Source organism: Gadus morhua, chromosome 9, assembly GCF_902167405.1.
Source record: "Gadus morhua chromosome 9, gadMor3.0, whole genome shotgun sequence".
In the NCBI taxonomy this organism is placed as follows: Eukaryota; Metazoa; Chordata; class Actinopteri; order Gadiformes; family Gadidae; genus Gadus; species Gadus morhua.
Window position 1 is genome coordinate 8,870,796 of NC_044056.1, and position 27,161 is coordinate 8,897,956.

At 42.3% G+C, this 27,161-nt stretch overlaps 1 protein-coding gene and 16 non-coding genes across 17 annotated transcripts; 16 read left to right on the forward strand and 1 right to left on the reverse strand.

Moving 5' to 3' along the window:
* Nucleotides 1-478: 478 nt before the first annotated feature.
* On the reverse strand, nt 479-11,165 carry oaz2a (ornithine decarboxylase antizyme 2a). The gene is given in 6 exon segments (XM_030365666.1): nt 479-2,148; nt 2,646-2,731; nt 3,566-3,741; nt 5,100-5,180; nt 5,182-5,248; nt 10,785-11,165. Coding segments are annotated over 6 exon segments (648 nt in total). The 5' UTR covers nt 10,892-11,165; the 3' UTR covers nt 479-2,017.
* An 8,834-nt stretch (nt 11,166-19,999) lies between these two features.
* Nucleotides 20,000-20,110, forward strand: trnal-caa (transfer RNA leucine (anticodon CAA)). Its single transcript has 2 exons — nt 20,000-20,037; nt 20,076-20,110. It is a non-coding gene; the product is annotated as a tRNA-Leu (tRNA).
* A 559-nt stretch (nt 20,111-20,669) lies between these two features.
* trnal-caa (transfer RNA leucine (anticodon CAA)) lies at nt 20,670-20,780 on the forward strand. Its single transcript has 2 exons — nt 20,670-20,707; nt 20,735-20,780. It is a non-coding gene; the product is annotated as a tRNA-Leu (tRNA).
* A 336-nt stretch (nt 20,781-21,116) lies between these two features.
* On the forward strand, nt 21,117-21,227 carry trnal-caa (transfer RNA leucine (anticodon CAA)). The gene is made up of 2 exons: nt 21,117-21,154; nt 21,193-21,227. It is a non-coding gene; the product is annotated as a tRNA-Leu (tRNA).
* A 112-nt stretch (nt 21,228-21,339) lies between these two features.
* Nucleotides 21,340-21,450, forward strand: trnal-caa (transfer RNA leucine (anticodon CAA)). Its single transcript has 2 exons — nt 21,340-21,377; nt 21,416-21,450. It is a non-coding gene; the product is annotated as a tRNA-Leu (tRNA).
* A 559-nt stretch (nt 21,451-22,009) lies between these two features.
* Nucleotides 22,010-22,120, forward strand: trnal-caa (transfer RNA leucine (anticodon CAA)). The gene is made up of 2 exons: nt 22,010-22,047; nt 22,086-22,120. It is a non-coding gene; the product is annotated as a tRNA-Leu (tRNA).
* Nucleotides 22,121-22,232: 112 nt separating this feature from the next.
* On the forward strand, nt 22,233-22,343 carry trnaf-aaa (transfer RNA phenylalanine (anticodon AAA)). The gene is made up of 2 exons: nt 22,233-22,270; nt 22,298-22,343. It is a non-coding gene; the product is annotated as a tRNA-Phe (tRNA).
* Nucleotides 22,344-22,678: 335 nt separating this feature from the next.
* On the forward strand, nt 22,679-22,789 carry trnal-caa (transfer RNA leucine (anticodon CAA)). Its single transcript has 2 exons — nt 22,679-22,716; nt 22,755-22,789. It is a non-coding gene; the product is annotated as a tRNA-Leu (tRNA).
* A 112-nt stretch (nt 22,790-22,901) lies between these two features.
* Nucleotides 22,902-23,012, forward strand: trnal-caa (transfer RNA leucine (anticodon CAA)). The gene is made up of 2 exons: nt 22,902-22,939; nt 22,978-23,012. It is a non-coding gene; the product is annotated as a tRNA-Leu (tRNA).
* Nucleotides 23,013-23,124: 112 nt separating this feature from the next.
* trnal-caa (transfer RNA leucine (anticodon CAA)) lies at nt 23,125-23,235 on the forward strand. Its single transcript has 2 exons — nt 23,125-23,162; nt 23,201-23,235. It is a non-coding gene; the product is annotated as a tRNA-Leu (tRNA).
* A 112-nt stretch (nt 23,236-23,347) lies between these two features.
* trnal-caa (transfer RNA leucine (anticodon CAA)) lies at nt 23,348-23,458 on the forward strand. Its single transcript has 2 exons — nt 23,348-23,385; nt 23,413-23,458. It is a non-coding gene; the product is annotated as a tRNA-Leu (tRNA).
* Nucleotides 23,459-23,793: 335 nt separating this feature from the next.
* trnal-caa (transfer RNA leucine (anticodon CAA)) lies at nt 23,794-23,904 on the forward strand. Its single transcript has 2 exons — nt 23,794-23,831; nt 23,870-23,904. It is a non-coding gene; the product is annotated as a tRNA-Leu (tRNA).
* Nucleotides 23,905-24,462: 558 nt separating this feature from the next.
* Nucleotides 24,463-24,573, forward strand: trnal-uaa (transfer RNA leucine (anticodon UAA)). The gene is made up of 2 exons: nt 24,463-24,500; nt 24,539-24,573. It is a non-coding gene; the product is annotated as a tRNA-Leu (tRNA).
* A 291-nt stretch (nt 24,574-24,864) lies between these two features.
* On the forward strand, nt 24,865-24,975 carry trnal-caa (transfer RNA leucine (anticodon CAA)). Its single transcript has 2 exons — nt 24,865-24,902; nt 24,930-24,975. It is a non-coding gene; the product is annotated as a tRNA-Leu (tRNA).
* Nucleotides 24,976-25,310: 335 nt separating this feature from the next.
* On the forward strand, nt 25,311-25,421 carry trnal-caa (transfer RNA leucine (anticodon CAA)). The gene is made up of 2 exons: nt 25,311-25,348; nt 25,387-25,421. It is a non-coding gene; the product is annotated as a tRNA-Leu (tRNA).
* Nucleotides 25,422-25,979: 558 nt separating this feature from the next.
* trnal-caa (transfer RNA leucine (anticodon CAA)) lies at nt 25,980-26,090 on the forward strand. The gene is made up of 2 exons: nt 25,980-26,017; nt 26,056-26,090. It is a non-coding gene; the product is annotated as a tRNA-Leu (tRNA).
* A 335-nt stretch (nt 26,091-26,425) lies between these two features.
* On the forward strand, nt 26,426-26,536 carry trnal-caa (transfer RNA leucine (anticodon CAA)). Its single transcript has 2 exons — nt 26,426-26,463; nt 26,502-26,536. It is a non-coding gene; the product is annotated as a tRNA-Leu (tRNA).
* The last annotated feature ends 625 nt before the right edge of the window (nt 26,537-27,161 follow it).

Genomic DNA, 27,161 nt, shown 5'->3' on the forward strand with positions numbered 1-27,161 from the left:
GGGTAGAGAATTATTTGTAGGCGTAGGCTAGACTAACGAAACCGAGAAACGATGGCAAGCAGCGTCAGCGAATTCCTGGAAATGGGATGTTAACCCTAAACCTAACCCTGATCTAGGAAGTGGCTATCATCCCCATGCTTGAGATGGAGTTATGTTCAATCAATGTGAAAATATATCACATTCTATATAGGCTTAAACTAATGTCTGTTACCTACTGACCAACTCTGTCTCTTTCAATCTTGCAACGTCTATCTACATGTGACTTTGTTAAAGTATTTTAAGTGCTCCAAACCGCTCTCAATAGACGGATATGTCTGTAGGGTAAACTACACTCGTCATTTGTCTGCAGAACATGGTAGTCACTTTAGAGTTGAACAGACTGCAGATTACTGGAGTATTTGGAATAAATCAGGCCAGTTTCAAAATAATTTTCAGAGCTCTATTATAAAGCCTATTTTATTGAAAGAAAATGACTTCATTCAGATATGCATTTTATTTATCTCCCACACGAAGAAATGAAGGCCTATCTATATTATTCAAGTGTGTCATAAAATGGTTAACTCTTAACCGTAAACCACGACAGCCTGACCCCACCCCTCCCAAAAAACACAGAAATTTACATTAAAATACAGTTTGGAAAAGATTCAGATATTGACATTGGTTTAACAGCTTTTGAGTCACAGGCCACTCAGCAGTATAGAGGCGTCTGGTCTATGCACATGCAAACTAGGTCAAAATCCAAACACCCCAACACGAAGGAAAAGGGAGGATTCTCAAAGTAGGTTATCTGCCCTTTTATAAGTTGACATACAGAGACGGTATGATCTATCAATATTGCTTTTTGTCCCCACATTGCTTATTTTGGTTTTTTAAAAGATCCATGTTCAAAATAAACTTGACCGTGTTTGCAGACACAGAATGAAGTCTTTGGCTTTATTTTTGTTCGAGAAAACGAAAACAAAAGAACAGCTTTGTGTAAACGATAAAAGGTGCCGAGGGTGATTTCTATACCACGGTGCTGGGTGTGCACAGGAAAATCAACAGTAATCTACAGTATCTACAGTAATAAGACTCAAAAGTATAAAAGCATATAGCACTCCTCTCTTTAGGCACAAAGAGCCCTCGCTCTCCCCCTCCTCCAACCAGGCCTTCGCCTCCAGCAGGGTCACCTACAGCACAGTTCACTAAAAGGTATGAACTAGGGGATAGACAAACTGGTTGGAATAGACAGTGTCAGCTCCTCTGACAGTGGAAGCCTGTAAATGCCTAACCCATCTTGGGTTAAAAGTTTTCTCGTTGCCGTAACACCTATGTGGTGTCTACGATGTATGCGTGATGTGCCAGGAACATAGTCTTCGGTACTAACCAAAAAGATCGTAAAAATACAGATTTTTTTAAACCGCAAGTGAGCGATGCTAGCTGGAATGATGGCCAGATGATCACCAATTAATTTAAATATATATATATCGATTTGATTACATTCACATGAAAACTCGACACATCAAACTCACACTTGTATAGTTTTAATGCAAAACTACTTTTTAAACACAATGTCGGCTAAATGTGTGCTACTAAAATCTCCCGTCATGCTGTCTTTCTAGCATGCCCATGTGGAGACTACAAGGTGACCACCCAAAGCCTCGGAAGACCTGAAAGAGGAGAGATATGCAGTGGTTTCTCTCCCACCTTCACCCAAATTGTCCGACAGATGTTACCATGGCTGTTGGCCCTTGTTAACATCTGTTCCTTCTGCCAACCAGAGGGAAACATCAAACAGTCAGCAGAAGAAGCTGAATGTGTTCGAACTCTGCTGTTCGTTTCCGTTCCTGTTGTTGGGTTAGTTTGGGCGAGAGGGAGAGAGGGATCCAGAGGGAGGGATCCAGGGGGGGAGTGTTGCAGTGCAACATCGGCAGAGGATGAGGTGAGGGACGACAGATGGGGTGGCAGGGGATTCCAGTGGGTAGGCCATGAAGATGAGGGGGGAGGGGGGGGGGGGTTGCAGGGACGTCCAGGGGGGTCACTCCTCATCGGAGCTGCTGGCCTCCAGAGGGTAGGCCATGAAGACAAGGTCAGGACGGGCCGGTACCACGGGGTCTCCCGGCTTCACCATCTCAAAGCCCATGTAGTGGAACGTCCTGATGATGGCCACTGGTGGAGGAAGAATCAGCATCATCAGCATCACCATCATCATCATCATCATCAGCAGCATCATCTGAGCTCATCGTCAAACCAACATGGCAGTATCTGCTTGATCATGTAGAGGTTAATAAACTACTTGGAAAGAAAACTTCACAAGAACAATCATCTTAATCTTAACTTCGCTAGGGTCATGGAAACTCAAAACCAGCCTGTCAAATATACTGTCAAAAAGTGATGTAAAATAAAATAATGTACTTTCATTCACAATTAAAAATTCCATGCAAATGTGGCAGTAGGCTTGTCTGTATGCTATAATGGGTATTATGGGATCTTACACTAATGCATGCATGTACTTGGACACATTGTGTACAAAACAAAGTGTTCTAAATACTGATTTCGTCCATGTGGCATTCATTGCTACGCCACTTCAATATTATTTTAAGCAACCAGACCTCGGGGCCTTCCTGCTAGCGTGCCAAACTGAACAAGGTGTCAAAATGCCTTACGTCGGTCAGCTCTGCTTTTATGGAACCAGAGGAACACACAGCCGACTTTGAGCTTCTCTTCTGTGAACTCTAGCAGAGCGGTGAGCCTGTGGAGAGAGAGAGAGCGAGAGAGAGGAGGGGAGAGAGATGGGAAGAGGGTGAGAATGACGTAAGCATTTTTTACATGCGATGCAACACAAAAGTGCGATTACAGCTGGTTAAGAGCGGCTACAGCTGTTCTCACATCTCATTACTGCACACACCCACCCCACTATCGCATTTCATGATTGGGTTCAGTCATCACATCGTGACTTGTGATGAGAGCGCTTCCAACACATTGGCAGTGCAGACGGTTGGCACCTTGCAATGCAGCTTTCCATCACAAACTATAGGATGTGGCATTCACAGCCTTGGCGCAAAATAAACCCCATTCTGATTCTGAAGTTTCTGTTTTTCTACAATGTTTTGTTTAGTTACAGTTCATTCTAGTTCTAAACACAAGCTGGGTGAGGGGGGAACTGAATGCGCTATTCCACATTCAGTTCCCCCCTCACCCAGCGAGTGTTTGGAACACAGATTGCCGCCAGGTGAATATAAGGCCCATGGAGGGGGCAAATCTGAGGCTTCACTTGATATAACCTGTTTATTGCCAAGTAGGTTACACATACAAGGAATCAATCTCTGTACGTTGGTGGTAAAGAAACATGCCTGGAACGCGAAAAGGCTTGCATTTGTGCCATGTCTGTGAACAGCCAAATCCCGTAGCTTGTAATGGAAACTTTGTAAAGTTGCCTTACAAGGTGCCAACCGTGTGTCCTGCCAATGTGTTGGAAGAGCTCTCGTCACAAGTCAGGATGTGATGACTTAACCCAATCATGGAGTGCGATTGTGGGGGTTGGCATGATGCAGTAAACCCGTCTTCTCCGCCCTCCCAGACGTACCCTTCCTTGCTGCCCTCGGCCGGCTGCCCCGGGGGGATCTGGATGAAGAGGCGCTCCCCACGAAGGATGGTGTCCCAGCAGGATGCGTGCTGCTCGCTCAGCTGGTAGTGGAAGTGGAAAACCGCCGGGCCGCCGCTGGCCGGGCCACCGGCCTGGGTCACGGTCAATCGTGTGTCCTTGAGACCCGGGAAGGAAGGGGGAGAGGGTGGAGGACAAAAAGGTATCCATCAATCATGATATTCATTGAAATAAACTAAATTGGAACATGGATATGGATTATACTAAACAAGTCGGGTGTAGACCATGTCTTTGTTGCGGGCAGCAGAAGGAAATGCGTAGAGCTCCGACGGCTGTTCGGAAGGATATGCACATTGGGCCATCCTGGAGCAACACCCCTTAGGGCCGACTCACACAGAATCAGGCCTTTGGGGCGAAATCAAACGCCTGTTCGACCATTCTTTTGAATGGGAGCATTGAGCTAAAAAAAATAAATAATAAAAGCCGGCCTGCGACGAAAAGGTTGAACCAGAATCAACCTTTAGATAAACGCAACGGAAACTCACGCCGCGGCGGCCAATCAAGTAAGCCGGCGATCAGACCGAAGACCTTGTTTGACGAACTTTGTTTACCATGTAACGTTAGCATTGTAGCACTCCACTGTTTACCGAGCAACTGTGAACACAGAGGGGAGACCGATGGCTGCCCTGTTGTCCTTTCAGGAGCTGCACGGTTGGTTGGTTTTATGTTTTCCATTACTTTACACAGTCCTTTGCGATTTTATTGAACATTGTGAGATCTTTTGAGCTGCGCTGGAATAAGGGGGCAGACAAGGCAGTGCGGCATTGTCTGGTCCACCCGCAACGTTGATTGGGCATGAATAAGGCCATAGCCCTATTGATTCCTAATTACTTCTAAAGATTTCCCCGTAAACCCCTTTGGTTAAAAAAATCTGCTAATTGAATTGACTATTTGTATTTGCATATAGAGTCAGGTCAAGCGACGCTAAGGAACCCAGACAAGAAGGTTCAAGCACGTCGGCTCTTTCATTGTTATTGTTTTGAAACGCTGTCTCCCATGAGTCACCGGTTTCATAAACATGGTTGATTAGTTGAATAACAACTGCTCCACATATGCAAGGCATTACATTGCTCATCTCTGGGGTGTGAGAGTATTATGGTGCCAACTCGGGCCTGTCCCAGAGTGAACTGAGCTGGATTGCGTGATGTGGTTTTAGGGTTAGGCTCGTTCCAGATCGGTCCACACCCACGCTGTCAACATAAAGAAAAGTACGTAAATAGCCGGTTGTGCGGTCGGGTGCACATGCATCAGCTGAGCAACGATCACAGCGGGGAGAAAGGGCTGAACTGGTCCACTTCCTCTGCCAGAGTGCTATTTAGCAGACGCTCTCTTTTATCGAGATCAACTTACAGCGCATTAAGATACAAGTCATTAAGCAGCCTGTGAGTGTGTGTGTGTGTGTGTGTGTGTGTGTGTGTGTGTGTGTGTGCGTGCGTGCGTGTGTGTGTAAACTCACCTTATGGAGTAGCACGCCCAGAGAGTGATCCCTGACAGTCCCTCGCCCACCCGGGATCTTTAGCTGTGGGTGAGGGGCATCAGGAGCACCACAGAGGCCCCGGACCCTGGGTACTGGAGCCCGACAGCCTGGGGCATGTCAGCGACGAACTGGAAGGGAACATAAACAAGCTCAGTAGAAATTCTAAACCACAACAAGAACAGGCAACAACAACACAGGAGGAAACATGCAATGCAATGTTACCATGGAAGATAACTTTAGGCCTCTACTTGTTGGTCGAGGTTAGCGCTGTATCATCGGCTTCACTGAATAAGCGCCCGTTTAATGTGCATGTGAACTCATCTCGAGAGTCACTGTGTGGACGTACAGCGCTCAGGGCTATTAGAGTTGCTCTGAATTTCACACGCAACCTGGCTAAGTGCAATTTTAGAGAGTCAGAGGCCCGTCGAAGCCAGACGATCCTCTGTTACCCGTCTACCCAGGGGTTTATATGGTTTTGTAATTGAGTGTAATTAACTGAATCCACAGCAGGCGCACTGACAACAGAAGGACGTCCAGAGTAAACACTGGAAAGCCAATCGTTAATGGAGGATCCCCCCCCGCCCTTATTAATAACCCTCTCAGCTGGCTGGGCCATCTGCTCTGTCCACGTATTGTTAAGAGGAACGCCAAAGAAAATACACAGGCCAACCACTACCTGAGTCCTGTCAACACAAACAGCTGTTTCATGCATGCATTCATTCATTAAATGCATCTGAAGATTCCGTGCGCTTTTGGTTTTGCTTTTCATAGCCACCCAGGAACTTGTCCTCAGTCATAATTATTAAATACTGTGAATATTAAAACTATCTGTATTACATTAAATGTGTCATTGTTGTCCCCAGTGAACTGTTACAGAGGCCAATGGGCTTGGCGTCGCTGGGCTATTCTTAGAAACCGCTTGTTTATCCAATTATTTTCTTTCGTTTTCCTTGACAGATTAATCTCCAGTTTCCAAACAAATGGCCAAGAGCCGTTATCTGAGGAAGACAGTCTCTGCCGTTCATCAAAGCCTTCTCTTCTTTCCGACCATAGCAAACAGAGTTCATACTGCAAGTCAACAGGGCTACAAGTTTAAACTACTTTTAAAAAGTGTATTTTTGGGTAAAGATTGTGGGTAAAAGTTCAAATCTGAGTATAGAATTGTCTACCGGCTTTAAGGCTGATGGTTAAAACGCTCATTATATTGTCTTCAGGCATAACAACCAAGCAAAATCTTTTAGCTTAAAAAAAGACCAACATTTTTTGCTTAAAAGCTAATGATGTTATCCTTCGGCTAAACAGCAGCCATAGAGCTGAAGAGCGGACACAGTTGTCGGGCGAGGTCAAGACAGCTTAAAGCACTCCAGCTATTGACTGAGGAGTACCAATTGGATACCAGTTTGGGAAAACCGTTGAACAGTCAACGGCAGACAGAAGGCCAGCCAGCCAGAAGGCCAGCTAGCCAGAAGGCCAGACAGCAAGCCAGCCATATGACGAGGGTGGGTCAACAAGCACATGACCAGTAAACACCTCTGGAAATAGCTCCTGCGAGGGCCCAGGAACCCAGCATGGCGTTGGCGCTTGGAGTTACCGTGCAACATTTCACGTCCCAGACACAGCGAGGAGGAGAGGAGGAGGTCATGTGACTGACTGTACCATCTACCTCAAGACCTGGTTCTCTCTTGGCTCCGTTCCGATGTGTTCATAATTCATGTTCTGCCCGTGGGCTTCAACTAAGAAAAGGCACAGGAAATCACTGAAATCTCCAAATTGTACATGATATTCATCACGTCCGCTTATGATGTAACGTATTTGCCGTGGAATCTATCCCTCCCGATTCATAAATATTAAATGTCACTACAAGGTACTGAAATATATATTAGCAGGCAGTCAAAAAGCTACGATTTCTTTTGTTTGCCATCCTTTACCCTCTAAAGTGACAGTGAACCAGGCCCTACATGGTCTTTGGAAAATATGTGAATTATGAGCCTTTGGTGTCGTGAACACCACACAGCCTCTGGTGATGTAGAGACTAGTGTGACGTAATGATAGTAAGCACACTTGTTTCATACTTTAGTTTAGTTTCACTGCTCTCCCTCTGCTATTGTACCCTCGTTTTTTGACAATTGATTAATCAGATAATACCCATTCATTTATTAATGTGTTGTCATACAATGGATTGCTTAGCTTGTTAGACCAAGCAATCAAATTCACTGCAAATGCATTATGTTGTAATTGATTAATTATCTGAAAATAGTTGATTTGCTCTTTAGTTCGTTAAAGAGATAGTTAGTTAAAGAGCTACTAACAGTTGGGCACTACACTTCTTCTCAGGCAGCAAGATCTGAACCAATGTCCCCATTGCATTGCATTCATGCATTTTTTGGGCCAACTTGACTTTTGCATTAAGACTACCAGACGATAACAAGAACAAGGGCTCGGTCGAGGAGGTGCAAGCAGGGGAGTTCACAATCGCTGCTCCTCCCGGGCAAATAGACCAGTTAGAGACTCTGCTATGTCTGCATAGTTACCAGGCAGGTGGAAAAACAAGATCATCACGCTGCGACTCCCTCTCGGTCATGACGTGCAGAACACTATCTTTTACAAGGCTTTAAAGTTAAATGGACGCTGCTTTGGTGCTTCACATTTCAGGATAAACCCTGTCTCTATACTTTAGGCTACGTTAACCACAGAGCACATCATGTAAATACCTACTTGTATTTTCCCTGTTTGTTTCATGCATTGGTTAACCGAGCAACTGTGAACACGGAGGGGAGACCGCTGGCTGCCCTTTTGTCCTTTCAGGAGCTGCACGGCCCTGCCCTGCCCTGGGTATATTGCCGCTACCTTTTAATACTCCATTATATTTGTTTTGTATCCAAATTTTCCTTCTGGGATTATTAAAGCGTTAATCTCATACCTGCTTCCACTAGTAGTTATAATCTAGTTAAGATCTGGGCTTTGGCTGATGAACCCAGGAAGTAAAGATACAACTGCAAAGCCTTGTGAGGCATATACAAGTATATAAAGTGCAAATCAAGGCAGGACAAACACACGCACGAGCTGGAGACACACACAGATACACACGCACACACCTTGTTATGTTATCTTAATTGTGCCTTTACAAGATATAATGGATACATACATACCTCTGGCAACAGCTTACAACTTCTATATTTTGTTGGTTAGCGAGAGTAATAGAATAAGATGAACTAGATATTGATACATCCCAATGAAAAGGGAAAAAGAGTGTTAATTAAATAGGTTGGATGGGTCATTGAAATGTTATAATACCATCTAAACAAAAACGAAAATGAAAATGACAACAAGTTCAAAAACGCACCATACTTGAGGTTTGGTGTGGGCAGAACAGGGGAGAACCGAGAATGGCATGAGTAACAAAACATACACATGTCCAATTAGAGGAGGCTGTGAGAGGTTGGAGCAATGATGGAAGTCATGGCTGGCAAAGAAAAGGACGAAGAGGAGGACAGTGGCAAGGATGCCAAGAGCATTCCTCTCCCCCCAACCTCACTACCCTTTACAAGAACAAAAAAGAAAAACGTGCCTGCCCGTGATAGAAATGGCAGCTTGTTTTGAAAGGCAACACCCTTGCCCCTCTGACATTTCTGCCACACCCCCGCACATCCAAACCGATGTGCGGGGTCCGCCAGACAGGCACTAGGTCGGCCTAAATGAGGAATATGGGCCAACAAACCGTTTCATAAGGAAGGCTGCTTTAAAATGGCTACAGAGTCTCTGTCCAAGTGCAGGTGGACAGAGACGAGAGACGTCTATAACACTGCCCCTCTTCATCATAGGTGTGGAGGAGTTATAGTTAATGGTTAATAATAGTTATGATCAGCCTGTAATATGGAAGACAAGCGTGCAAGGGAGATCACTTAAACGACTATACTGTTATACAATTAAGGTTATACCTTTGAACTGAAAACCCTAATTACAATGTTTACATATCCCTGTCACTTTATTCTTAGTCATACTGAGCCTTAGGTGAGTACAACTGAGCAGTGTACAGCGACGATTTTTGATAGTTTTTGTAACAACGCAGTTTGAATTGAGAGAGATAAACTAATTGGGTTGTATGGCTTGTTGGTTTGAGGACGGATTTAGTTGATTATCCTGGGGGATTAAGCATCTGTCTGTCGGAGGACGGCCTTGAGGTGGAAACGGCACTGAATGCCTGTAGGCTACTGTACTATTGTCCTGAGTATTACAAAGAGCCAACACTAGGATATCCCTTCAGAACATAGTTCTACTTCCTGCTTGTAATACATTGGCCACGGTTGCTTTTGGTTCATGAAACGAGTGAATGAACAGGGAGAAGGGAATGACAGAAGGGATCCAGAGAGGACATGTATAGTGCTATGCAAATTAGCTGTTTACAATCAGAAAACTACCCAATGTGTGTTTACTGTGGCACCTTTCATGGATAACTTGCATGTCCCTACAACAGCGTGGGTTGTGGTGTATATCCGATAGACTAATACATTGTTGATGTTCTCTGCAGACTTTGTCTAACGTCATAACACCGTCGTAGCACAACACAGAAACCGAACCGTCCCATTAGGTCTTAACACCCTCATATGGCGATTAACTTGTCTCAAGGCTAAACTTGGTACACAATAACACGACTGGTTACACAATTCCAATCTCGGCCGGTGTAATCTATCCTGTGGCATTTAATTGCGATGGAAAAGGGCGGCTGTACATAATGTACAGAACCCAAAATCACCTGAACTCAGGTAAATGCCAGGTGTCCTGTTTGGCCAAACACTACCAAATTGATGTTTTTAACCAGGCAGACTCTTATTAAGAAACGAGTCAAATATATTTTAAAAAAAAGTAGCGACTATTTGGTAAATATTGATTTCACAGACATGAATGATGCAGCCCTATGTGCACTCCAGGCATCCATCACCTCAAAGTGACTTTGGTAGACGCTTCAGAAGTGAGCCAGCAAAACGTTAAAGGATTTGTTATCTAATGCTCCCAATGTAGGCCAGTGACAGGGGTGAAACGTAATCATCATCCTGCAAAGAGTGCACCGCTCACACAACACGGTGCATCAAAACAGATCACAGCGAAACAACATCAGACGTTACCACAGAAACATCAAATACATCCCATGTGTCTGGTAGTCGAAAGAGAGCATGCTCAAATCGCTAGAAGCTTCCACATCCTTGCAGTAGACGTAATCATGTAGGACATGAAAGGAAACAGGAACATGCATTGTTTGTCGATTGGTATAATGAAGCCAATATCCTTGCGTCGTCATCGAAGAGCGTAACGATACATCATCAATTTATCATTTCAACGCGTCTGAAGAAAACACAAAAATGTAGCAGAGCTCTTGGCTACACGGCGTCATACAATACAGTCGAATTGTTAAAAATAAAAAAAGGTCAGAAGTCAATCGCAAAACGCCCCAGAGAGTGGCACAACAACCACTACTGTAACCCCACAGTCAGGTGATACCCGCTGTGGAAAGAACCGCGCAAGAGTCCGTTTCTCCGCAAACCAGGAGTTATTTACAACCCTGTCATGCATGTACACAGGTCTCCATGGTTGGATTAAGATGTCCAAAACAATCAATTGAACACATGTTGACATGTATGCAAAAAAACCACCCAAAAAACAGCCTACCTCTCCTCTGTGTTCAGCATGATATAGTCGAAAAATGAAACTTGGTGACCTTGTAGAAAACCAAAACAGTGACTATTTAATAGAAGCTCCACGGAAAAGTGCACCATCCGTAAATTAAAACCACCTATTCAGTTAACCTAGGAGGTATTACTGCTTTGGGAGACGATGTTTTGTTGGTCCACGGACAAGAGAGGACGGGAGCTTTAAAAAAAAGTCTGCGTCGGTCGAGGCGGAACGCAGGGTCTTTATAAGGACGCTTCTGCATCCAACGCTCCGAGCGTACAGGGCGGCCGCTACCAGCCAATAACTGATAGGCTGGTCACGGCCGCCCCCTCGGAACCCACTGACCGCTCGGATCGGTGATTGGTTGGTGACACAAAGAGGGGCCGCACACTGTACGTCCGAAACCTTGTCTCTAGCGTATCCAGCGCCACTGCCTATTTATAACCAAACCGAGGAGAATCATGGGTATTCTGTTCCGGAAGTAGCTTTCAAAACAACTTCTTATTATAGGCCCACATTCGTGCAAGACAATATTTCCCTTAAATGAATTTATTTCTTAACAGTGCTTATGTAGGCTATGCATTATCCCTAGCTGATTCATTTTGTATCATTCTAAAAGAAGTGTAAAAGTTCAAGCGTGCATACACAGCGGTGGGTCTCGTCTCGAACGCGCACTCAGCAATATGTAGGTCCTCCTTCCGCGCAAATATGGGATGGATTATTGGTGCTGTGTGCACATTGTTTGTTGAAAATAATGGTCAAAAAAAGAATAAAATATTGCTTATAATATGAGAATATCTTCTCTTTAATCTATACGAATGGATCTAGTGTGGGCTATCGGACTTCCAAGTTTTGAGATACTCCCCGCCGATCCAGCGTTGCGCCTTTCTGATTACGCTCACTCTGATTGGTGATAATCAATCCAAGTGTTCAGTGACAGTCTCACTTCAAATTGTCTAAAAACCAAGTTCTCAAAAACTAATTAATGAAAGCACGTAAAGCAATTTATGTGGAGTTATATTATTATATATATTTTATTATTATTGTATGCTGAGATAATTGAATAGCCCAACTAGAAATAGCTAATATTCAATGAGAAATTTTACAATATCTCAAAATTTCCATGAGACATTTTATAATCCCCTGTATAGATCCCTGGATAGATCCTATATCAAATTTTTTGGTGTATTTGCAAATGTTTCATCATTTAGAATTTCCTTTATAATGCATTTTTGTTTTAACTTTTTACTTCTTGAGCAGAGAGTGACACAGATAAAGTGAGCTTTATTTTGTATTGTGCATCGAAATGTTTACTCGTGTCCATGTCGTGGGGTCAATGCCCCCAAACCTCGACTCAGTACTAGGTGTGAGCCCCTCTGGGATCATCCATTTAGCATCATAGCTACACTGCTGCTGGAGCCCTCCGAGCTGGTGAACTCACTCCAGAGAGGGGATGGGTTCAGTCTATTCCATCTGGGTGGTTGGGGGCTGCAGAGGAAAGGCACCATGGGAAATAAAAACACAGCTATGTATATCCCTCTTCTGCGAGATCCCTGTGAGAAAATGATTCGTGACGTAAGAGTGTAGTTAATCTCTTATGCATTTATGAAAAACGAATGGCATAGATTAAACATACCATATGTGTGTAGATGTAATACCGTATTTAAATTAAGCTAGTACAATTGAGTCTTTCCAGGCAAATCCATTCCCAATGCTTTCCTATGGATACCTTCAAAATGTAAACAGCAATATGTCTATACCTTCATCTGGTGTCGTTATACATACAAACACATTGGGAAAATGGAACAGAAGTATAGCTCATTATTTATATTATTTATAGCTCAAGTCCATTATTTTGTTAATTTTTACCGGCATAAAAATGTCCTCTAGAAAATGCTGGTCATAGGATCCATAGGCCCATGCTACCGTGCAATCTGATCTGGGATCAGTAGCTCAGGCTTTCTATCGAGGACGATCTGACCTCTTTCACAGCGTTTTGCTACTGCGTCACACGGCTGTGCACAAGGCTCAAGACCTCTATAAGCAGGTAAACGTCTCAGGTTTCCACCAATCAACGTCTCTCACCGCGAAAAACAAAACACTGTCCGTTGACCTGATATTTCCGTTGGTGGTCAAACCTCCTCCGACGGAGAACACAAAGGGGAAGATCATGAGTATTTGGCCCCGATACACACACCAAGCCATCCACTTCAGACAGTCCCCAGACCAGAAGCATGACAAATTCAACAGCAGTTTGAATAAATTGAGTGTCCTCTTGTCGCCAGAACCCGATGCTGCCTGAGTCCCGATAGGCGATGTAAGAGGGCATTTTGACACGTCAAAGATGCAGCTCAGATTCTGGGCCATTGATAGGCTTATCATATGTGCACAGGCTTTTTTTAAGACAAAGACATGCACACACGCACACGCACACGCACACGCACACACACACACACACACACACACACACACACACACACACACACACACACACACACACCATATCTCATGCAAGTCCATGTCTCACAAGACAGTCGATCACTTAAAAACAATAAATGCACAAGTGCATTCTGTACTGGAAGGACATGACACCCCTATCCAAATACAGACTGAAAATAAATCTAACAGCAAACTTATATCATAATCTCACACTATTAGCCCCGCTGTCTCCAATACAAGTAACATTATAATTACAGTTTGTAAGTTTGTTTGTGTATTTAATTTTCCTGGATTTGGCAAGCAACATTGCACATCCTTTGACAACCTCCTTGTCTATATTTACGCTTCTATTGTTCACATTACAGGTCACATTACAAGTCTACCTTTCCGGGGAAAGGTAGACTGACGTGTGACTGCAGGTAGTCACAACACAACTATTTCCGTGTATATCTTATCAAGTTTCGAGTGTTGGCGTGGAACTGCTACCTCTGAGCCAAAATGGGTTGTATCTGTGTGCGTCTTTCTGTTGTCTATGCACTTCGATGTTTAAAGATGACAGAGAAGATACATTCATACTTTGAGTAATCTTGTATTGTTTCTACATGCAAGCCTCTTTACAGTGAAACACAAACAATGGGTGAACAGGTAATAGGAGTTTGGCTTAATTTCTGACCTGATTGGTGACTGAGCTGGTGTTTTTCCACCTCAAGTCATCTAGTTTGGTTAGCTACATGTGATATAGGCGTAGGTAGGGGGCCAGGCAGTAAATCACGTCAGTTCTGAGCAATCTGCAGACATCGTTCTCTCAAGAGGGGTCTGTCTCAGTCATCCTATCTCAACGATTGGTGGACTCTTCTTGCTATCTTTTCAATTTGAAATTCCTTTTCTGAGGTTGAGGTTGCTTGGGCAATTTGTTATGGTCCCATCTTCTGATATCGATTTTGCCTCATTCATTTGGATAATTCTCATCCTCATCTTGTTTTTAAACATGCATACAATAGGCTAGTTAGTAGTAAAATAGTGTTTGACTCACAGCTTAAAGGGTCTGGGTTCGAACCTGCTAACTTTAACGCTTCCTGCTCATTAATGGTCAACAGACATTCCCTTTATTTCGCTTTGGATGAAAACGTCTGCTTATGGTCATTTTGCCATTTTACAGGCATGCAGAGCTCTAGGCTCAATGAATCAGAGGGAGAGTTATTTTTTGACCATCTATCTATGTAAATATTATGTAAACTGTAATCTCAAACAGATATACTGATAACTAATAATTGGCTTGCATGCTTGGACAGAGACACTCTTTGTCACACACAAGCACACACTGTACCTTTAATACAAGCACACACAAATACCAAATCATGGTTTCAGGTTCATACCGTCCCAAAAAGATATGATGAAAATATGTTAAGGTTCTATAATAATTATCTCCTATCGTGAAGCAGTTATGAGATAGCGACACATAGAGATAAATATATACATATTTTTAACCTGACGTTTAAAAATTATCTAAGGAACGTAATAGATACATTGATTGAATTTAAATACACATAAAAACAAGACACAGAGTGGTCAAATATAGTGCATGTTTTCCACAATAACAACCTTAAAAACCAACTAAAGATGTTAGATCGGGTCAAAATCGCAATGTTTTCATATAAATTCAACTAAATCCAAAAAGGGGAAACCCGCTTGGATGGCAGCATTAGTTTGCAACATTCTCTGAGCCATTCTTGGAGGCTGTGATTACAAACTCAACTTGGACTTCCCTTGGTGGAAATCGGGGACAGACTTCCTGTTCTGGAGCTGTGAGCAAGCAGCATCCATGGGAGGAAGGTCAGGAGATCGTGGGAACCTTCTGGGCGGCCCGGACCACGTCCTCCTGACGGTACCTTCTTCCCAGGGAACAACGTGACCAGCGCCACGTCAGGAAAAGACCGGGCCGATAGGAAGCTGGAGAACAATGAGGGAAAGTGGTTGTTACGTTCACGATGAGCCCGCTAGAAGCTTGCTTTGTGCTGGGAACCCGCTGGGCCCATAATGGTAACTCTACTCTAAGTCTTGACAAACTCATTGAGAAAAAAAGTAAACAAGGCCCAGTTGACCTTTCCCACGGTCTGGATTGTATTTATGTTTTGCTTGTGGAAGGCGATGCCGCCTCGGAGCAGGAGAGTGGAGGGATGACTGTTTGTTTGGCTTTTCTTATCTGGATCAACCTGTTCGGTTCTGTTTGATTCATGTCTGTTATCTTTACCTTATTTGAGACAAAGGTATTTGTCAACACCTGACTCTAGGTGGTTTATTTTTACGAAAGAGCAAAACTGTTTCTCTATTCAGGAAAGGGAAAATTTGTTGTATTTTATGCCATAAACATAAGGTAAATTGTATTTCTACTTAAATTGTACAGAAAGTGTTAGACTACACACATTAGACTCTATATGTTGGAAATCATATATGATTGAGATCATGTTGATGCTGCTGAAAAACCTCAATGCTCCTGATTCCCAATAGGGGATATGCGGGTTAGATGAGAGGATGTGTGCTTAATGAAAGTATTAGTTACTCATCCTAGCATTCTTTGGCTTCAGACTAGGTGTGCAACACTGTCACCAAAGAATCCCGAAAATCTTCAAGCCACTTTCTTTTTTCTTTCATCTCCACCTTAGTGGCTCACAGACAATGACCCATAACATAACCGTCCAACCATCCTCATCAAAACGTTGGCGTGATGAAGAAATCAAAAATAACTCACTCTGACCAAAATGACCATAAGATGACGTAATGAAAAAAGGTCATACCTGTTGTTGTGGAATGACCGAAGACCCCCATACCTGTTGTTGTGGAATGACCGAAGGCCTCCATACCTCCACTGCCTCCTGTTGTTGTGGAATGACGGCACGCCTCCGTACCTCCGCTGCCTCCTGTTGTTGTGATTCCCTCCACTGTTCTTTTTAATCTTCTTGACAAAACCGCGCACAGGAAGCTATTCCAGATATGTCCGGCGCGTAGTGTGGCCTTCCCAGCAGAACCATTAAGTGAAGAATAACAACTGTTTCACTGCACAATCTCGACCAATCGCCATGCATGCAGGGGTCCGGGGCCAACAACAGAGGGTTTAACCCAGACATGGTTATGCAGAGCCTGCTGAATTCCTTCCATACTTTCCCTTCTGGTGAGTCACTGTATGCCTGATCGAGCTTGTGCAAAATAACAAGTGTCCCACACATCTCTGTGTGTGTGTTAGGCAGTGTTGGGAACGTTACTTTAAAAAAGTAATTAGCTATCTACTTGTTCCAAAAAGTAACTGGGTTTGTAACTGAATTACTCTATAATAAAAGTAACTACTTACCAGGGAAAGTAACTATTTGCGTTACTGTAAAAAAAGAAAGTTGCTATATGTCAAAGAATTTGGATTTTTCTGAGCAGTTTTCACTTGGCCTTAATGTTTTAAATGCTAAACTGCCCATTCAAGGCCCTGATATACTTCCAACTAAATTTCAATTTGCTTAGTTGCAAAGGCTGTGGATTGGAACATCTGCTGAATACTACAGAAAATGACAATTTTTTCCATCGGATTGCACCCGTTACTGCCAAAAACGACAAAAACTGGACTTTAACACTATTTTGGAGACATTTAATAAATGATACACATATTACCAAAACTTCCGGTTAACCTGCACGTTGGCCTTTAAAAACAGGAGATCCTGCCCGTCACTCAAGTTTCAAGAGTTTTGTTTATTTATTTATTTATTGCTCCGGACTCGCCATTTCTGCTGCTTCATCGAATCTGTTTGGTGTGTGTGTGTGTGTGTGTGTGTGTGTGTGTGTGTGTGTGTGTGTGTGTGTGTGTGTGTGTGTGTGTGTGTGTGTGTGTGTGTGTGTGTGTGTGTGTGTGTGTGGCGCGCGTGTCCTGGCTTGTGTGTAAAAACACTGGCTCCGATTGGCTACCATGAAACATGACTCTGCCTTAGCCAATCATAATCGCTTATCTCGTTGTTAACCCACCTGGGTCTCCTCACTAGCAGTTTGTGTTTTTTGGAGCCAGGGGTGCGTTCGGATAAGTAGTTTATTCAATCAATTCACAATAACGCACCCCATTTAGCGTACAGTAACGGTAACGGCATACCTAACGGCGTTATTTTAAACGGCGTTATTACAAACATTGGTGTTAGGAGTCGCGGCCCGTCGGTCTGACAGGGCTGGCACGCCAGCTTCTCCTGTGATGGTTACTGGTAATGTAGTCGTTAATTAGGCTTCTATTTTTCTATATAGTCACTTTAAATTGATTGACCAAATGACTTTTGCTCAATGTGGCTCAATGATGTATACAAAGGCACTGCAATTTGCAGCAAGGTCATTGCTGTAGTCAGTGGCGACCGCCCCCCCTCGTGGCTCAATGGTGGAAAAAGCGCGCTAAGGGCCCTTTATGAGTGTCGAAAACGAGAGGAAATGCCTTATTGGCTGCCCTTTTCACGTGCAAAACATGATTAAGTGCCCTCTAGGGTGCTCCTTCATACAATAAATTATGATGATGTGCCCTCTAGAACAAGAAAATTCAATGACGTGCCTTAATGAGTGCCCTTATAATCCCCTTCTGCCCGTCTGGTGCCCTTTTAGTGCCCCCTTTAGTACCCTGATAGTGCCCTTCTGCCCGTCTGGTGCCCTTCTAGTGCCCTGATAGTCCCCTTCTGCCCGTCTGGTCCTTCAAGTGCCCTTCTGCCCATCTGGTGCCCTTCTAGTACCCTGATAGTGCCCTTCTGCCCGTCTTGTCCTTCTAGTGCCCTTCTAGTACCCTGATAGTGCCCTTCTGCCCGTCTGGTCCTTCTAGTGCCCTTCTAGTGCCCTGATAGTGCCCTTCTGCCCGTCTGGTCCTTCTAGTGCCCTTCCAGTGCCCTTCTAGTGCCCTGATAGTGCCCTTCTGCTCGTTTGGTCCTTATAGTGCCCTTCTAGTGCTCTTCTGCCCGTCTGGTGCCCTTTTAGTGCCCTTCTGCCCGTCTGGTGCCCCTGATGATGTGCCCTCTGGAGCAAGAATATGGCAAACCGAAAAAAACACATGTTGTGGTTAGCTATTGAGGTGCAGGCGTTCCTCTCTTTGGCAGCTGACGAACGGGGAATGTGAGGCGTTGCTTTCATGTGGCATCGCCATGACAAACCGCTACATCGAGTGATAAATCTCCACTGGATAACGAAGCAAAAAGCGGATTAAGAGTATGTCAGTACCCATAGTGGAAAAGTGCAATAAGATGCCAAGTTAGAAAAACTTAATATTTTCAGTTTGCATAATCCGTTTAAAATGTATATACATTTTTTGAGCGTTCAAGATCATTCAAGTGTAGGTCATTTCATGCAAGAGAGACGATAATGGTCAGCTATCACCTCAACATGAAGGAAAACTTCCTTAAATGTTTCCGTAGCTGGCTGTCAGCGGTCAAAGACTGTATGGTAGCGGCACATTGAATTTTGTCCAGTCTAATTTTTACGTAAATGTTAGTAAAGATGAAAGCAGTAAGGCAACCTCCTTTCTTTGGCTAAAATGTGAAAGTGCACAATGATGTGAACAACTCATTTTGTTGTTTATAAAGTCGCTAGAATAAGGGGAAACAGTGTCTTTGAAGCAAAACAAATTCTGGGGGAGGACCCCGAGACCCACCGTTTAAATTATGAGCCCAACTATTCTTTTAAGTGCTACATGGAGATGTAACAATCATGGTCCTTCTAGTGCCCTTCATACAACAATCATATGGCAACTTTTTTAAATGGTCAGTTTTAAAAATCATTGTTCAACTTGCTACAATTACGATTCTATTTCTTGAGTCATTAGAGCTTAATGTGGACTCTCTACTAGTTTTTAATTGTTGTCAGGATGGCAGAGCAGTCTAAGGTGCAGGTCTCAAGGATTACTACCTTCCTCAATTCTGAGGTTTCTGGTCTCTAATTGGAGGCGTGGGTTCAACTCCCACTTCTGACTACTTTTTTAAATCTTCAGTTTCATAAATCATTATTCAAATGACTAGATTTACTGGGTTCATAATTATAAGGTTTATTATCTTGCGTTATTTTAGTTTCAATTGGATTCTCTACTTGATTATGCAAGTTGTCAGGATGGCCGATTGGTCTGAGGAGCCAGACTCAAGGATTATCATCACCTTCCTCTAACCTGTGGTTTCTGGTCTCCAACTGGAGGCGTGGGTTAAAATCCCACTTCTGACAACTTATTTAAATGTTCCGTTTTAAAAATCATTGTTCAACTTGCTACAATTATTAGGTACATTTCTTGAGTCATTGGAGCTTAATATGGACTCTCTACTTGATATTGTAAGTTGTCAGGATGGTCGAGTGGTCTAAGGCGCCAGACTCAAGGATTACCACCTTCCTCAAAGCTGAGGTTTCTTGTCTCCAATTGGAGGAGTGGGTTTAAATCCCACTGCTGACAACTATTTTAAATCTTCAGTTTCATAAATCATTGTTCAAATGACTAGATTTACTAGGTTCATTACTTGAGTTATTTTAGTTTCATTTAGAATCTCTACTTTGTTTTTTGGAGTTGTCGGGATGTCCGAGCGGTTTTTTGGCGCCAGACTCAAGGATTACTACCTTCCTCAAACCTGAGGTCTATGGTCTCCAACTGGAGGCGTGGGTTCAAATCCCACTTCTGACAAACCTTTTTAAAACTTCAGTTTCCTAAATTATTGTTCAAATAACTATAATTGTATTGTATGGTTAATTTCTTGAGTCATTTTAGGTTAATTTAGACTCTCTACTTGCTTAAGAAAGATGTCAGGATGGTCGAGTGGTCTAAGGCGCCAGGCTCAAGCTTTAATAACTTCCTCAAATCTGAGGTTTCTGGTCTCCAACTGGAGGCGTGGGTTCAAATCCCACTTCGGACAACTTTTTTAAATGTTCAGTTTTAAAAATCATTGTTCAACTTGCCACAATTATAAGGTACATTTTTTGAGTAATTGGAGCTTAATTTGGACTCTCTACTTTAATTTGAAAGATGTCAGAGTGGCCGAGTGGTATAAGGCGCCAGACTCAAGGATTACCACCATCCTCAAAGCTGAGGTTTCTGGTCTCCAATTGGAGGCGTGGGTTCTAGTCCCACTTCTGACAACCTTTGTAAATCTTCAGTTTCATAAATTATTGTTCAAATGACTAGATTTACTAGGTTCATTTCCTGCCTAATTTTAGTTTCAATTAGAATTGCTACATATTTTTTGGGCGTTGTCAGGATGTCCGATCGATCTTAGGCGCCAGACTCAAGGATTACAACCTTCCTCAAACCTGAGGTTTATGTCTCCAACTGGAGGCGTGGGTTCAAATCCCATTTCTGACAACCTATTTAAAACTTAAGTTTCCTGAATTATTGTTAAAATAACCATAATTATATGGTTAATTTCTTGAGTCATTTTAAGTTAATTTATACTCTCCACTTGGAATTAGATAGATGTCAGGATGGCCGAGCGGTCTAAGGCGCCAGACTCAAGGATTACTACCTTCCTCTAATCTGAGGTTTCTGGTCTCCAACTGGAGGCGTGGGTTCAAATCCCACTTCTGACAACTTTTTTAAATGTTCACTTTCAAAAATCATTGTTCAACTTGCTACAATTATAAGGTACATTTCTTGAGTAATTGGAGCTTAATTTGGACTCTCTACTTCTATTTGCAACTTGTCAGGATGGCCGAGTGGTCTAAGGCGCCAGACTCAAGGATTACCAACTTCCTCAAAGCTGAGGTTTCTGGTCTCCAATTGGAGGCGTGGGTTCAAGTCCTACTTCTGGTAACCTATTTAAAACTTAAGTTTCCTGAATTATTGTTAAAATAACTATGATTATATGGTTAATTTCTTGAGTCATTTTAAGTTAATTTAGACTCTCCACTTGGATTTTGATAAATGTCAGGATGGCCGAGCGGTCTAAGGCTCCAGACTCAAGGATTACTACCTTCCTCTAATATGAGGTTTCTGCTCTCCATCTGGAGGCGTGGGTTCAAATCCCACTTCTGACAACTTTTTTAAATGTTCAGTTTCAAAAATCATTGTTCAACTTGCTACATTTATAAGGTACATTTCTTGAGTAATTGGAGCTTAATTTGGACTCTCTACTTTAAATTGCAACTTGTCAGGATTTCCGAGTGGTCTAAGGCGCCAGACTCAAGGATTACTACCTTCCTCTAATCTGAGGTTTCTGGTCTCCATCTGGAGGCGTGGGTTCAAATCCCACTTCTGACAACCTTTGTAGATCTTCAGTTTCATAAATTATTGTTCAAATGACTAGATTTACTAGGTTCATTTCTTGCCTAATTTTAGTTTCATTTAGAATTGCTACTTATTTTTTGGGCGTTGTCAGGATGTCCGAGCGATCTTAGGCGCCAGACTCAAGGATTACTACCTTCCTCAAACCTGAGGTTTATGTCTCCAACTGGAGGCGTGGGGTCAAATCCCACTTCTGACAACCTATTTAAAACTTAAGTTTCCTGAATTATTGTTCAAATAACTATAATTATATGGTTAATTTCTTGAGTCAATTTAGGTTAGTTTAGACTCTCTAAGTGCTTAATATGTACGTCAGGATGGCCGAGTGGTCTAAGGCGCCAGTCTCTAGTATAACTACCTTCCTCAAATCTGAGGTTTCTGGTCTCCATCTGGAGGGGTGGGTTCAAATCCCACTTCTGACAACCTATTCAAAAACTTAAGTTTCCTGAATTATTGTTCAAATAACTATAATTATATGGTTAATTTCTTGAGTCAATTTAGGTTAGTTTAGACTCTCTACGTGCTTAATATATACGTCAGGATGGACGAGTGGTCTAAGGCGCCAGGCTCAAGTATAACTACCTTCCTCAAATCTGAGGCTTCTGGTCTCCATCTGGAGGCGTGGGTTCAAATCCCACTTCTGACAACTTTTTTAAATGTTCAGTTTCAAAAATCATTGTTCAACTTGCTACAATTTTAAGGTACATTTCTTGAGTAATTGGAGCTTAATTTGGACTCTCTACTTTAATTTACAAGTTGTCAGGATGGCCGAGTGGTCTAAGGCGCCAGACTAAAGGATTACCACCTTCCTCAATGCTGAGGTTTCTGGTCTCCAATTGGAGGCGTGGGTTCAAATCCCACTTCTGACAACCTTTGTAAATTTTCAGTTTCATAAATTATTGTTCAAATGACTAGATTTACTAGGTTCATTTCTTGCCTAATTTTAGTTTCATTTAAAATTGCTACTTATTTTTTGGGCGTTGTCAGGATGTCCGAGCGATCTTAGGCGCCCGACTCAAGGATTACTACCTTCCTCAAACCTGAGGTTTATGTCTCCAACTGGAGGCGTGGGATCAAATCCCACTTCTGACAACCTATTTAAAACTTAAGTTTCCTGAATTATTGTTCAAATAACTATAATTATATGGTTAATTTCTTGAGTCAATTTAGGTTAGTTTAGACTCTCTACGTGCTTAATATATACGTCAGGATGGCCGAGTCGTCTAAGGCGCCAGGCTCAAGTATAACTACCTTCCTCAAATCTGAGGTTTCTGGTCTCCATCTGGAGGCGTGGGTTCAAATCCCACTTCTGACAACCTATTTAAAACTTAAGTTTCCTGAATTATTGTTCAAATAACTATAATTATATGGTTAATTTCTTGAGTCAATTTAGGTTAGTTTAGACTCTCTACGTGCTTAATATATACGTCAGGATGGCCGAGTGGTCTAAGGCGCCAGGCTCAAGTATAACTACCTTCCTCAAATCAGAGGTTTCTGGTCTACATCTGGAGGCGTGGGTTCAAATCCCACTTCTGACAACCTATTTAAAACTTAAGTTTCCTGAATTATTGTTAAAATAACTATAATTATATGGTTAATTTCTTGAGTCAATTTAGGTTAGTTTAGACTCTCTACGTGCTTATTATGTACGTCAGGATGGACGAGTGGTCTAAGGCGCCAGGCTCAAGTATAACTACCTTCCTCAAATCTGAGGCTTCTGGTCTCCATCTGGAGGCGTGGGTTCAAATCCCACTTCTGACAATTTTTTTAAATGTTCAGTTTCAAAAATCATTGTTCAACTTGCTACAATTTTAAGGTACATTTCTTGAGTAATTGGAGCTTAATTTGGACTCTCTACTTTGATTTACAAGATGTCAGGATGGCCGAGTGGTCTAAGGCGCCAGACTCAAGGATTACCACCTTTCACAATGCTGAGGTTTCTGGTCTCCAATTGGAGGCGTGGGTTCAAATCCCACTTCTGACAACCTTTGTAAATTTTCAGTTTCATAAATTATTGTTCAAATGACTAGATTTACTAGGTTCATTTCTTGCCTAATTTTAGTTTCATTTAGAATTGCTACTTATTTTTTGGGTGTTGTCAGGATTCCCGAGCGATTTTAGGCGCCAGACTCAAGGATTACTACCTTCCTCAAACCTGAGGTTTATGTCTCCAACTGGAGGCGGGGGTTCAAATCCCACTTCTGACAACCTATTTAAAACTTAAGTTTCCTGAATTATAGTTAAAATAACTATAATTATATGGTTAATGTCTTGAGTCATTTTAAGTTTATTTAGACTCTCCACTTAGATTTGATAGATGTCAGGATGGCCGAGCGGTCTAAGGCGCCAGACTCAAGGATTACTACCTTCCTCGAATCTGCGGTTTCTGGTCTCCATCTGGAGGCGTGCGTTCAAATCCCACTTCTGACAACATTTTTAAATGTTCAGTTTCAAAAATCATTGTTCAACTTGCTACAATTATAAGGTACATTTCTTGAGTGATTGGAGCTTAATTTGGACTCTCTACTTTAAATTGCAAGTTGTCTGTATGGCCGAGTGGTCTAAGGCGCTAGACTAAAAGATTACCACCTTCCTCAAAGCTGAGGTTTCTGGTTTCAATTGGAGGCGTGGGTTCAAATCCCACTTCTGACAATCTTTGTAAATCTTCAGTTTCATAAATTATTGTTCAAATGACTAGATTTACCATGTTCATTTCTTGCCTAATTTTAGTTTCATTTAGAATTGCTACTTATTTTTTGGGCGTTGTCAGGATGTCCGAGCGATCTTAGGCGCCAGACTCAAGGATTACTACCTTCCTCAAATCTGAGGTTTGTGTCTCCAACTGGAGGCGTGGGTTCAAATCCCACTTCTGTCAACCTATTTAAAACTTAATTTTCCTGAATTATTGTTAAAATAACTATAATTATATGGTTAATTTCTTGAGTCATTTTAAGTTAATTTAGACTCTCCCCTTGGAATTAGATAGATGTCAGGATGGCCGAGCGGTCTAAGGCGCCAGACTTAAGGATTACTACCTTCCTCTAATCTGAGGTTTCTGGGCTCCATCTGGAGGCGTGGGTTCAAATCCCACTTCTGACAAATTTTTTAAATGTTCAGTTTCAAAAATCATTGTTCAACTTGCTACAATTATAAGGTTCATTTCTTGCCTAATTTTAGTTTCATTTAGAATTGCTACTTATTTTTTGGGCGTTGTCAGGATGTCCGAGCGATCTTAGGCGCCAGACTCAAGGATTACTACCTTCCTCAAACCTGAGGTTTATGTCTCCAACTGGAGGCGTGGGATCAAATCCCACTTCTGACAACCTATTTAAGGTACATTTCTTGAGTAATTGGAGCTTAATTTGGACTCTCTACTTTAATTCACAAGATGTCAGGATGGCCGAGTGGTCTAAGGCGCCAGACTCAAGGATTACCACCTTCCTCAATGTTGAGGTTTCTGGTCTTCAATTGGAGGCGTGGGTTCAAATCCCACTTCTGACAACCTTTGTAAATTTTCAGCGTCATAAATTATTGTTCAAATGACTAGATTTACTAGGTTCATTTCTTGCCTAATTTTAGGTTCATTTAGAATTGCTACTTATTTTTTGGGTGTTGTCAGGATGTCCGAGCGATTTTAGGTGCCAGACTCAAGGATTACTACCTTCCTCAAACCTGAGGTTTATGTCTCCAACTGGAGGCGGGGGTTCAAATCCCACTTCTGACAACCTATTTAAAACTGAAGTTTCCTGAATTATAGTTAAAATAACTATAATAATATGGTTAATGTCTTGAGTCATTTTAAGTTTATTTAGACTCTCCACTTGGATTTGATAGATGTCAGGATGGCCGAGCGGTCTAAGGCGCCAGACTCAAGGATTACTACCTTCCTCGAATCTGAGGTTTCTGGTCTCCATCTGGAGGCGTGGGTTCAAATCACACTTCTGACAACATTTTTAAATGTTCAGTTTCAAAAATCATTGTTCAACTTGCTACAATTATAAGGTACATTTCTTGAGTAATTTAAGCTTAATTTGGACTCTCTACATTAAATTGCAAGTTGTCTGTATGGCCGAGTGGTCTAAGGCGCCAGACTCAAAGATTACCACCTTCCTCAAAGCTGAGGTTTCTGGTTTCAATTGGAGGCGCGGGTTCAAATCCCACTTCTGACAATCTTTGTAAATCTTCAGTTTCATAAATTATTGTTCAAATGACTAGATTTACCATGTTCATTTCTTGCCTAATCTTAGTTTCATTTAGAATTGCTACTTATTTTTTGGTCGTTGTCAGGATGTCCGAGCGATCTTAGGCGCCAGACTCAAGGATTACTACCTTCCTCAAACCTGAGGTTTGTGTCTCCAACTGGAGGCGTGGGTTCAAATCCCACTTCTGACAACCTATTTAAAACTTAAATTTCCTGAATTATTGTTAAAATAACTAAAATTATATGGTTAATTTCTTGAGTCATTTTAAGTTAATTTAGACTCTCCACTTGGAATTAAATAGATGTCAGGTTGGCCGAGCGGTCTAAGGCGCCAGACTCAAGGATTACTACCTTCCTCTAATCGGAGGTTTCTGGTCTCCATCTGGAGGCGTGGGTTCAAATCCCACTTCTGACAAATTTTTTAAATGTTCAGTTTCAAAAATCATTGTTCAATTTGCTACAATTATAAGGTTCATTTCTTGCCTAATTTTAGTTTCATTCAGAATTGCTACTTATTTTTTGGGCGTTGTCAGGATGTCCGAGCGATCTTAGGCGCCAGACTCAAGGATTACTACCTTCCTCAAACCTGAGGTTTATGTCTCCAACTGGAGGCGTGGGATCAAATCCCACTTCTGACAACCTATTTAAAACTTAAGTTTCCTGAATTATTGTTCAAATAACTATAATTATATGGTTAATTTCTTGAGTCAATTTAGGTTAGTTTAGACTCTCTACGTGCTTAATATATACGTCAGGATGGCCGAGTGGTCTAAGGCGCCAGGCTCAAGTATAACTACCTTCCTCGAATCTGAGGTTTCTGGTCTCCATCTGGAGGCGTGGGTTCAAATCCCACTTCTGATAACTTTTTTAAATGTTCAGTTTCAAAAATCATTGTTCAACTTGCTACAATTTTAAGGTACATTTCTTGAGTAATTGGAGCTTAATTTGGACTCTCTACTTTAATTTACAAGATGTCAGGATGGCAGAGTGGTCTAAGGCGCTAGCCTCAAGGATTACTACCTTCCTCAATGCTGAGGTTTCTGGTCTCCAATTGGAGGCGTGGGTTCAAATCCCACCTCTGACAACCTTTGTAAATTTTCAGTTTCATAAATTATTGTTCAAATGACTAGATTTACTAGGTTCATTTCTTGCCTAATTTTAGTTTCATTTAGAATTGCTACTTATTTTTTGGGTGTTGTCAGGATGTCCGAGCGATCTTAGGCGCCAGACTCAAGGATTACTACCTTCCTCAAACCTGAGGTTTATGTCTCCAACTGGAGGCGTGGGTTAAAGTCCCACTTCTGGCAACCTATTTAAAACGAGAGTTACGTATGTAACTACGGTTCTATGAATTCTGGATGACCGCCAGAGGCAGTGCTTAACACTGGATGTTATCCATCGCGCATGCGCAGGTCGAGTATTTAATATCAACAAAGTCACACGTGACCGGGATGACGTCGGGCCGCCCGTCTATATAAGGCCACGT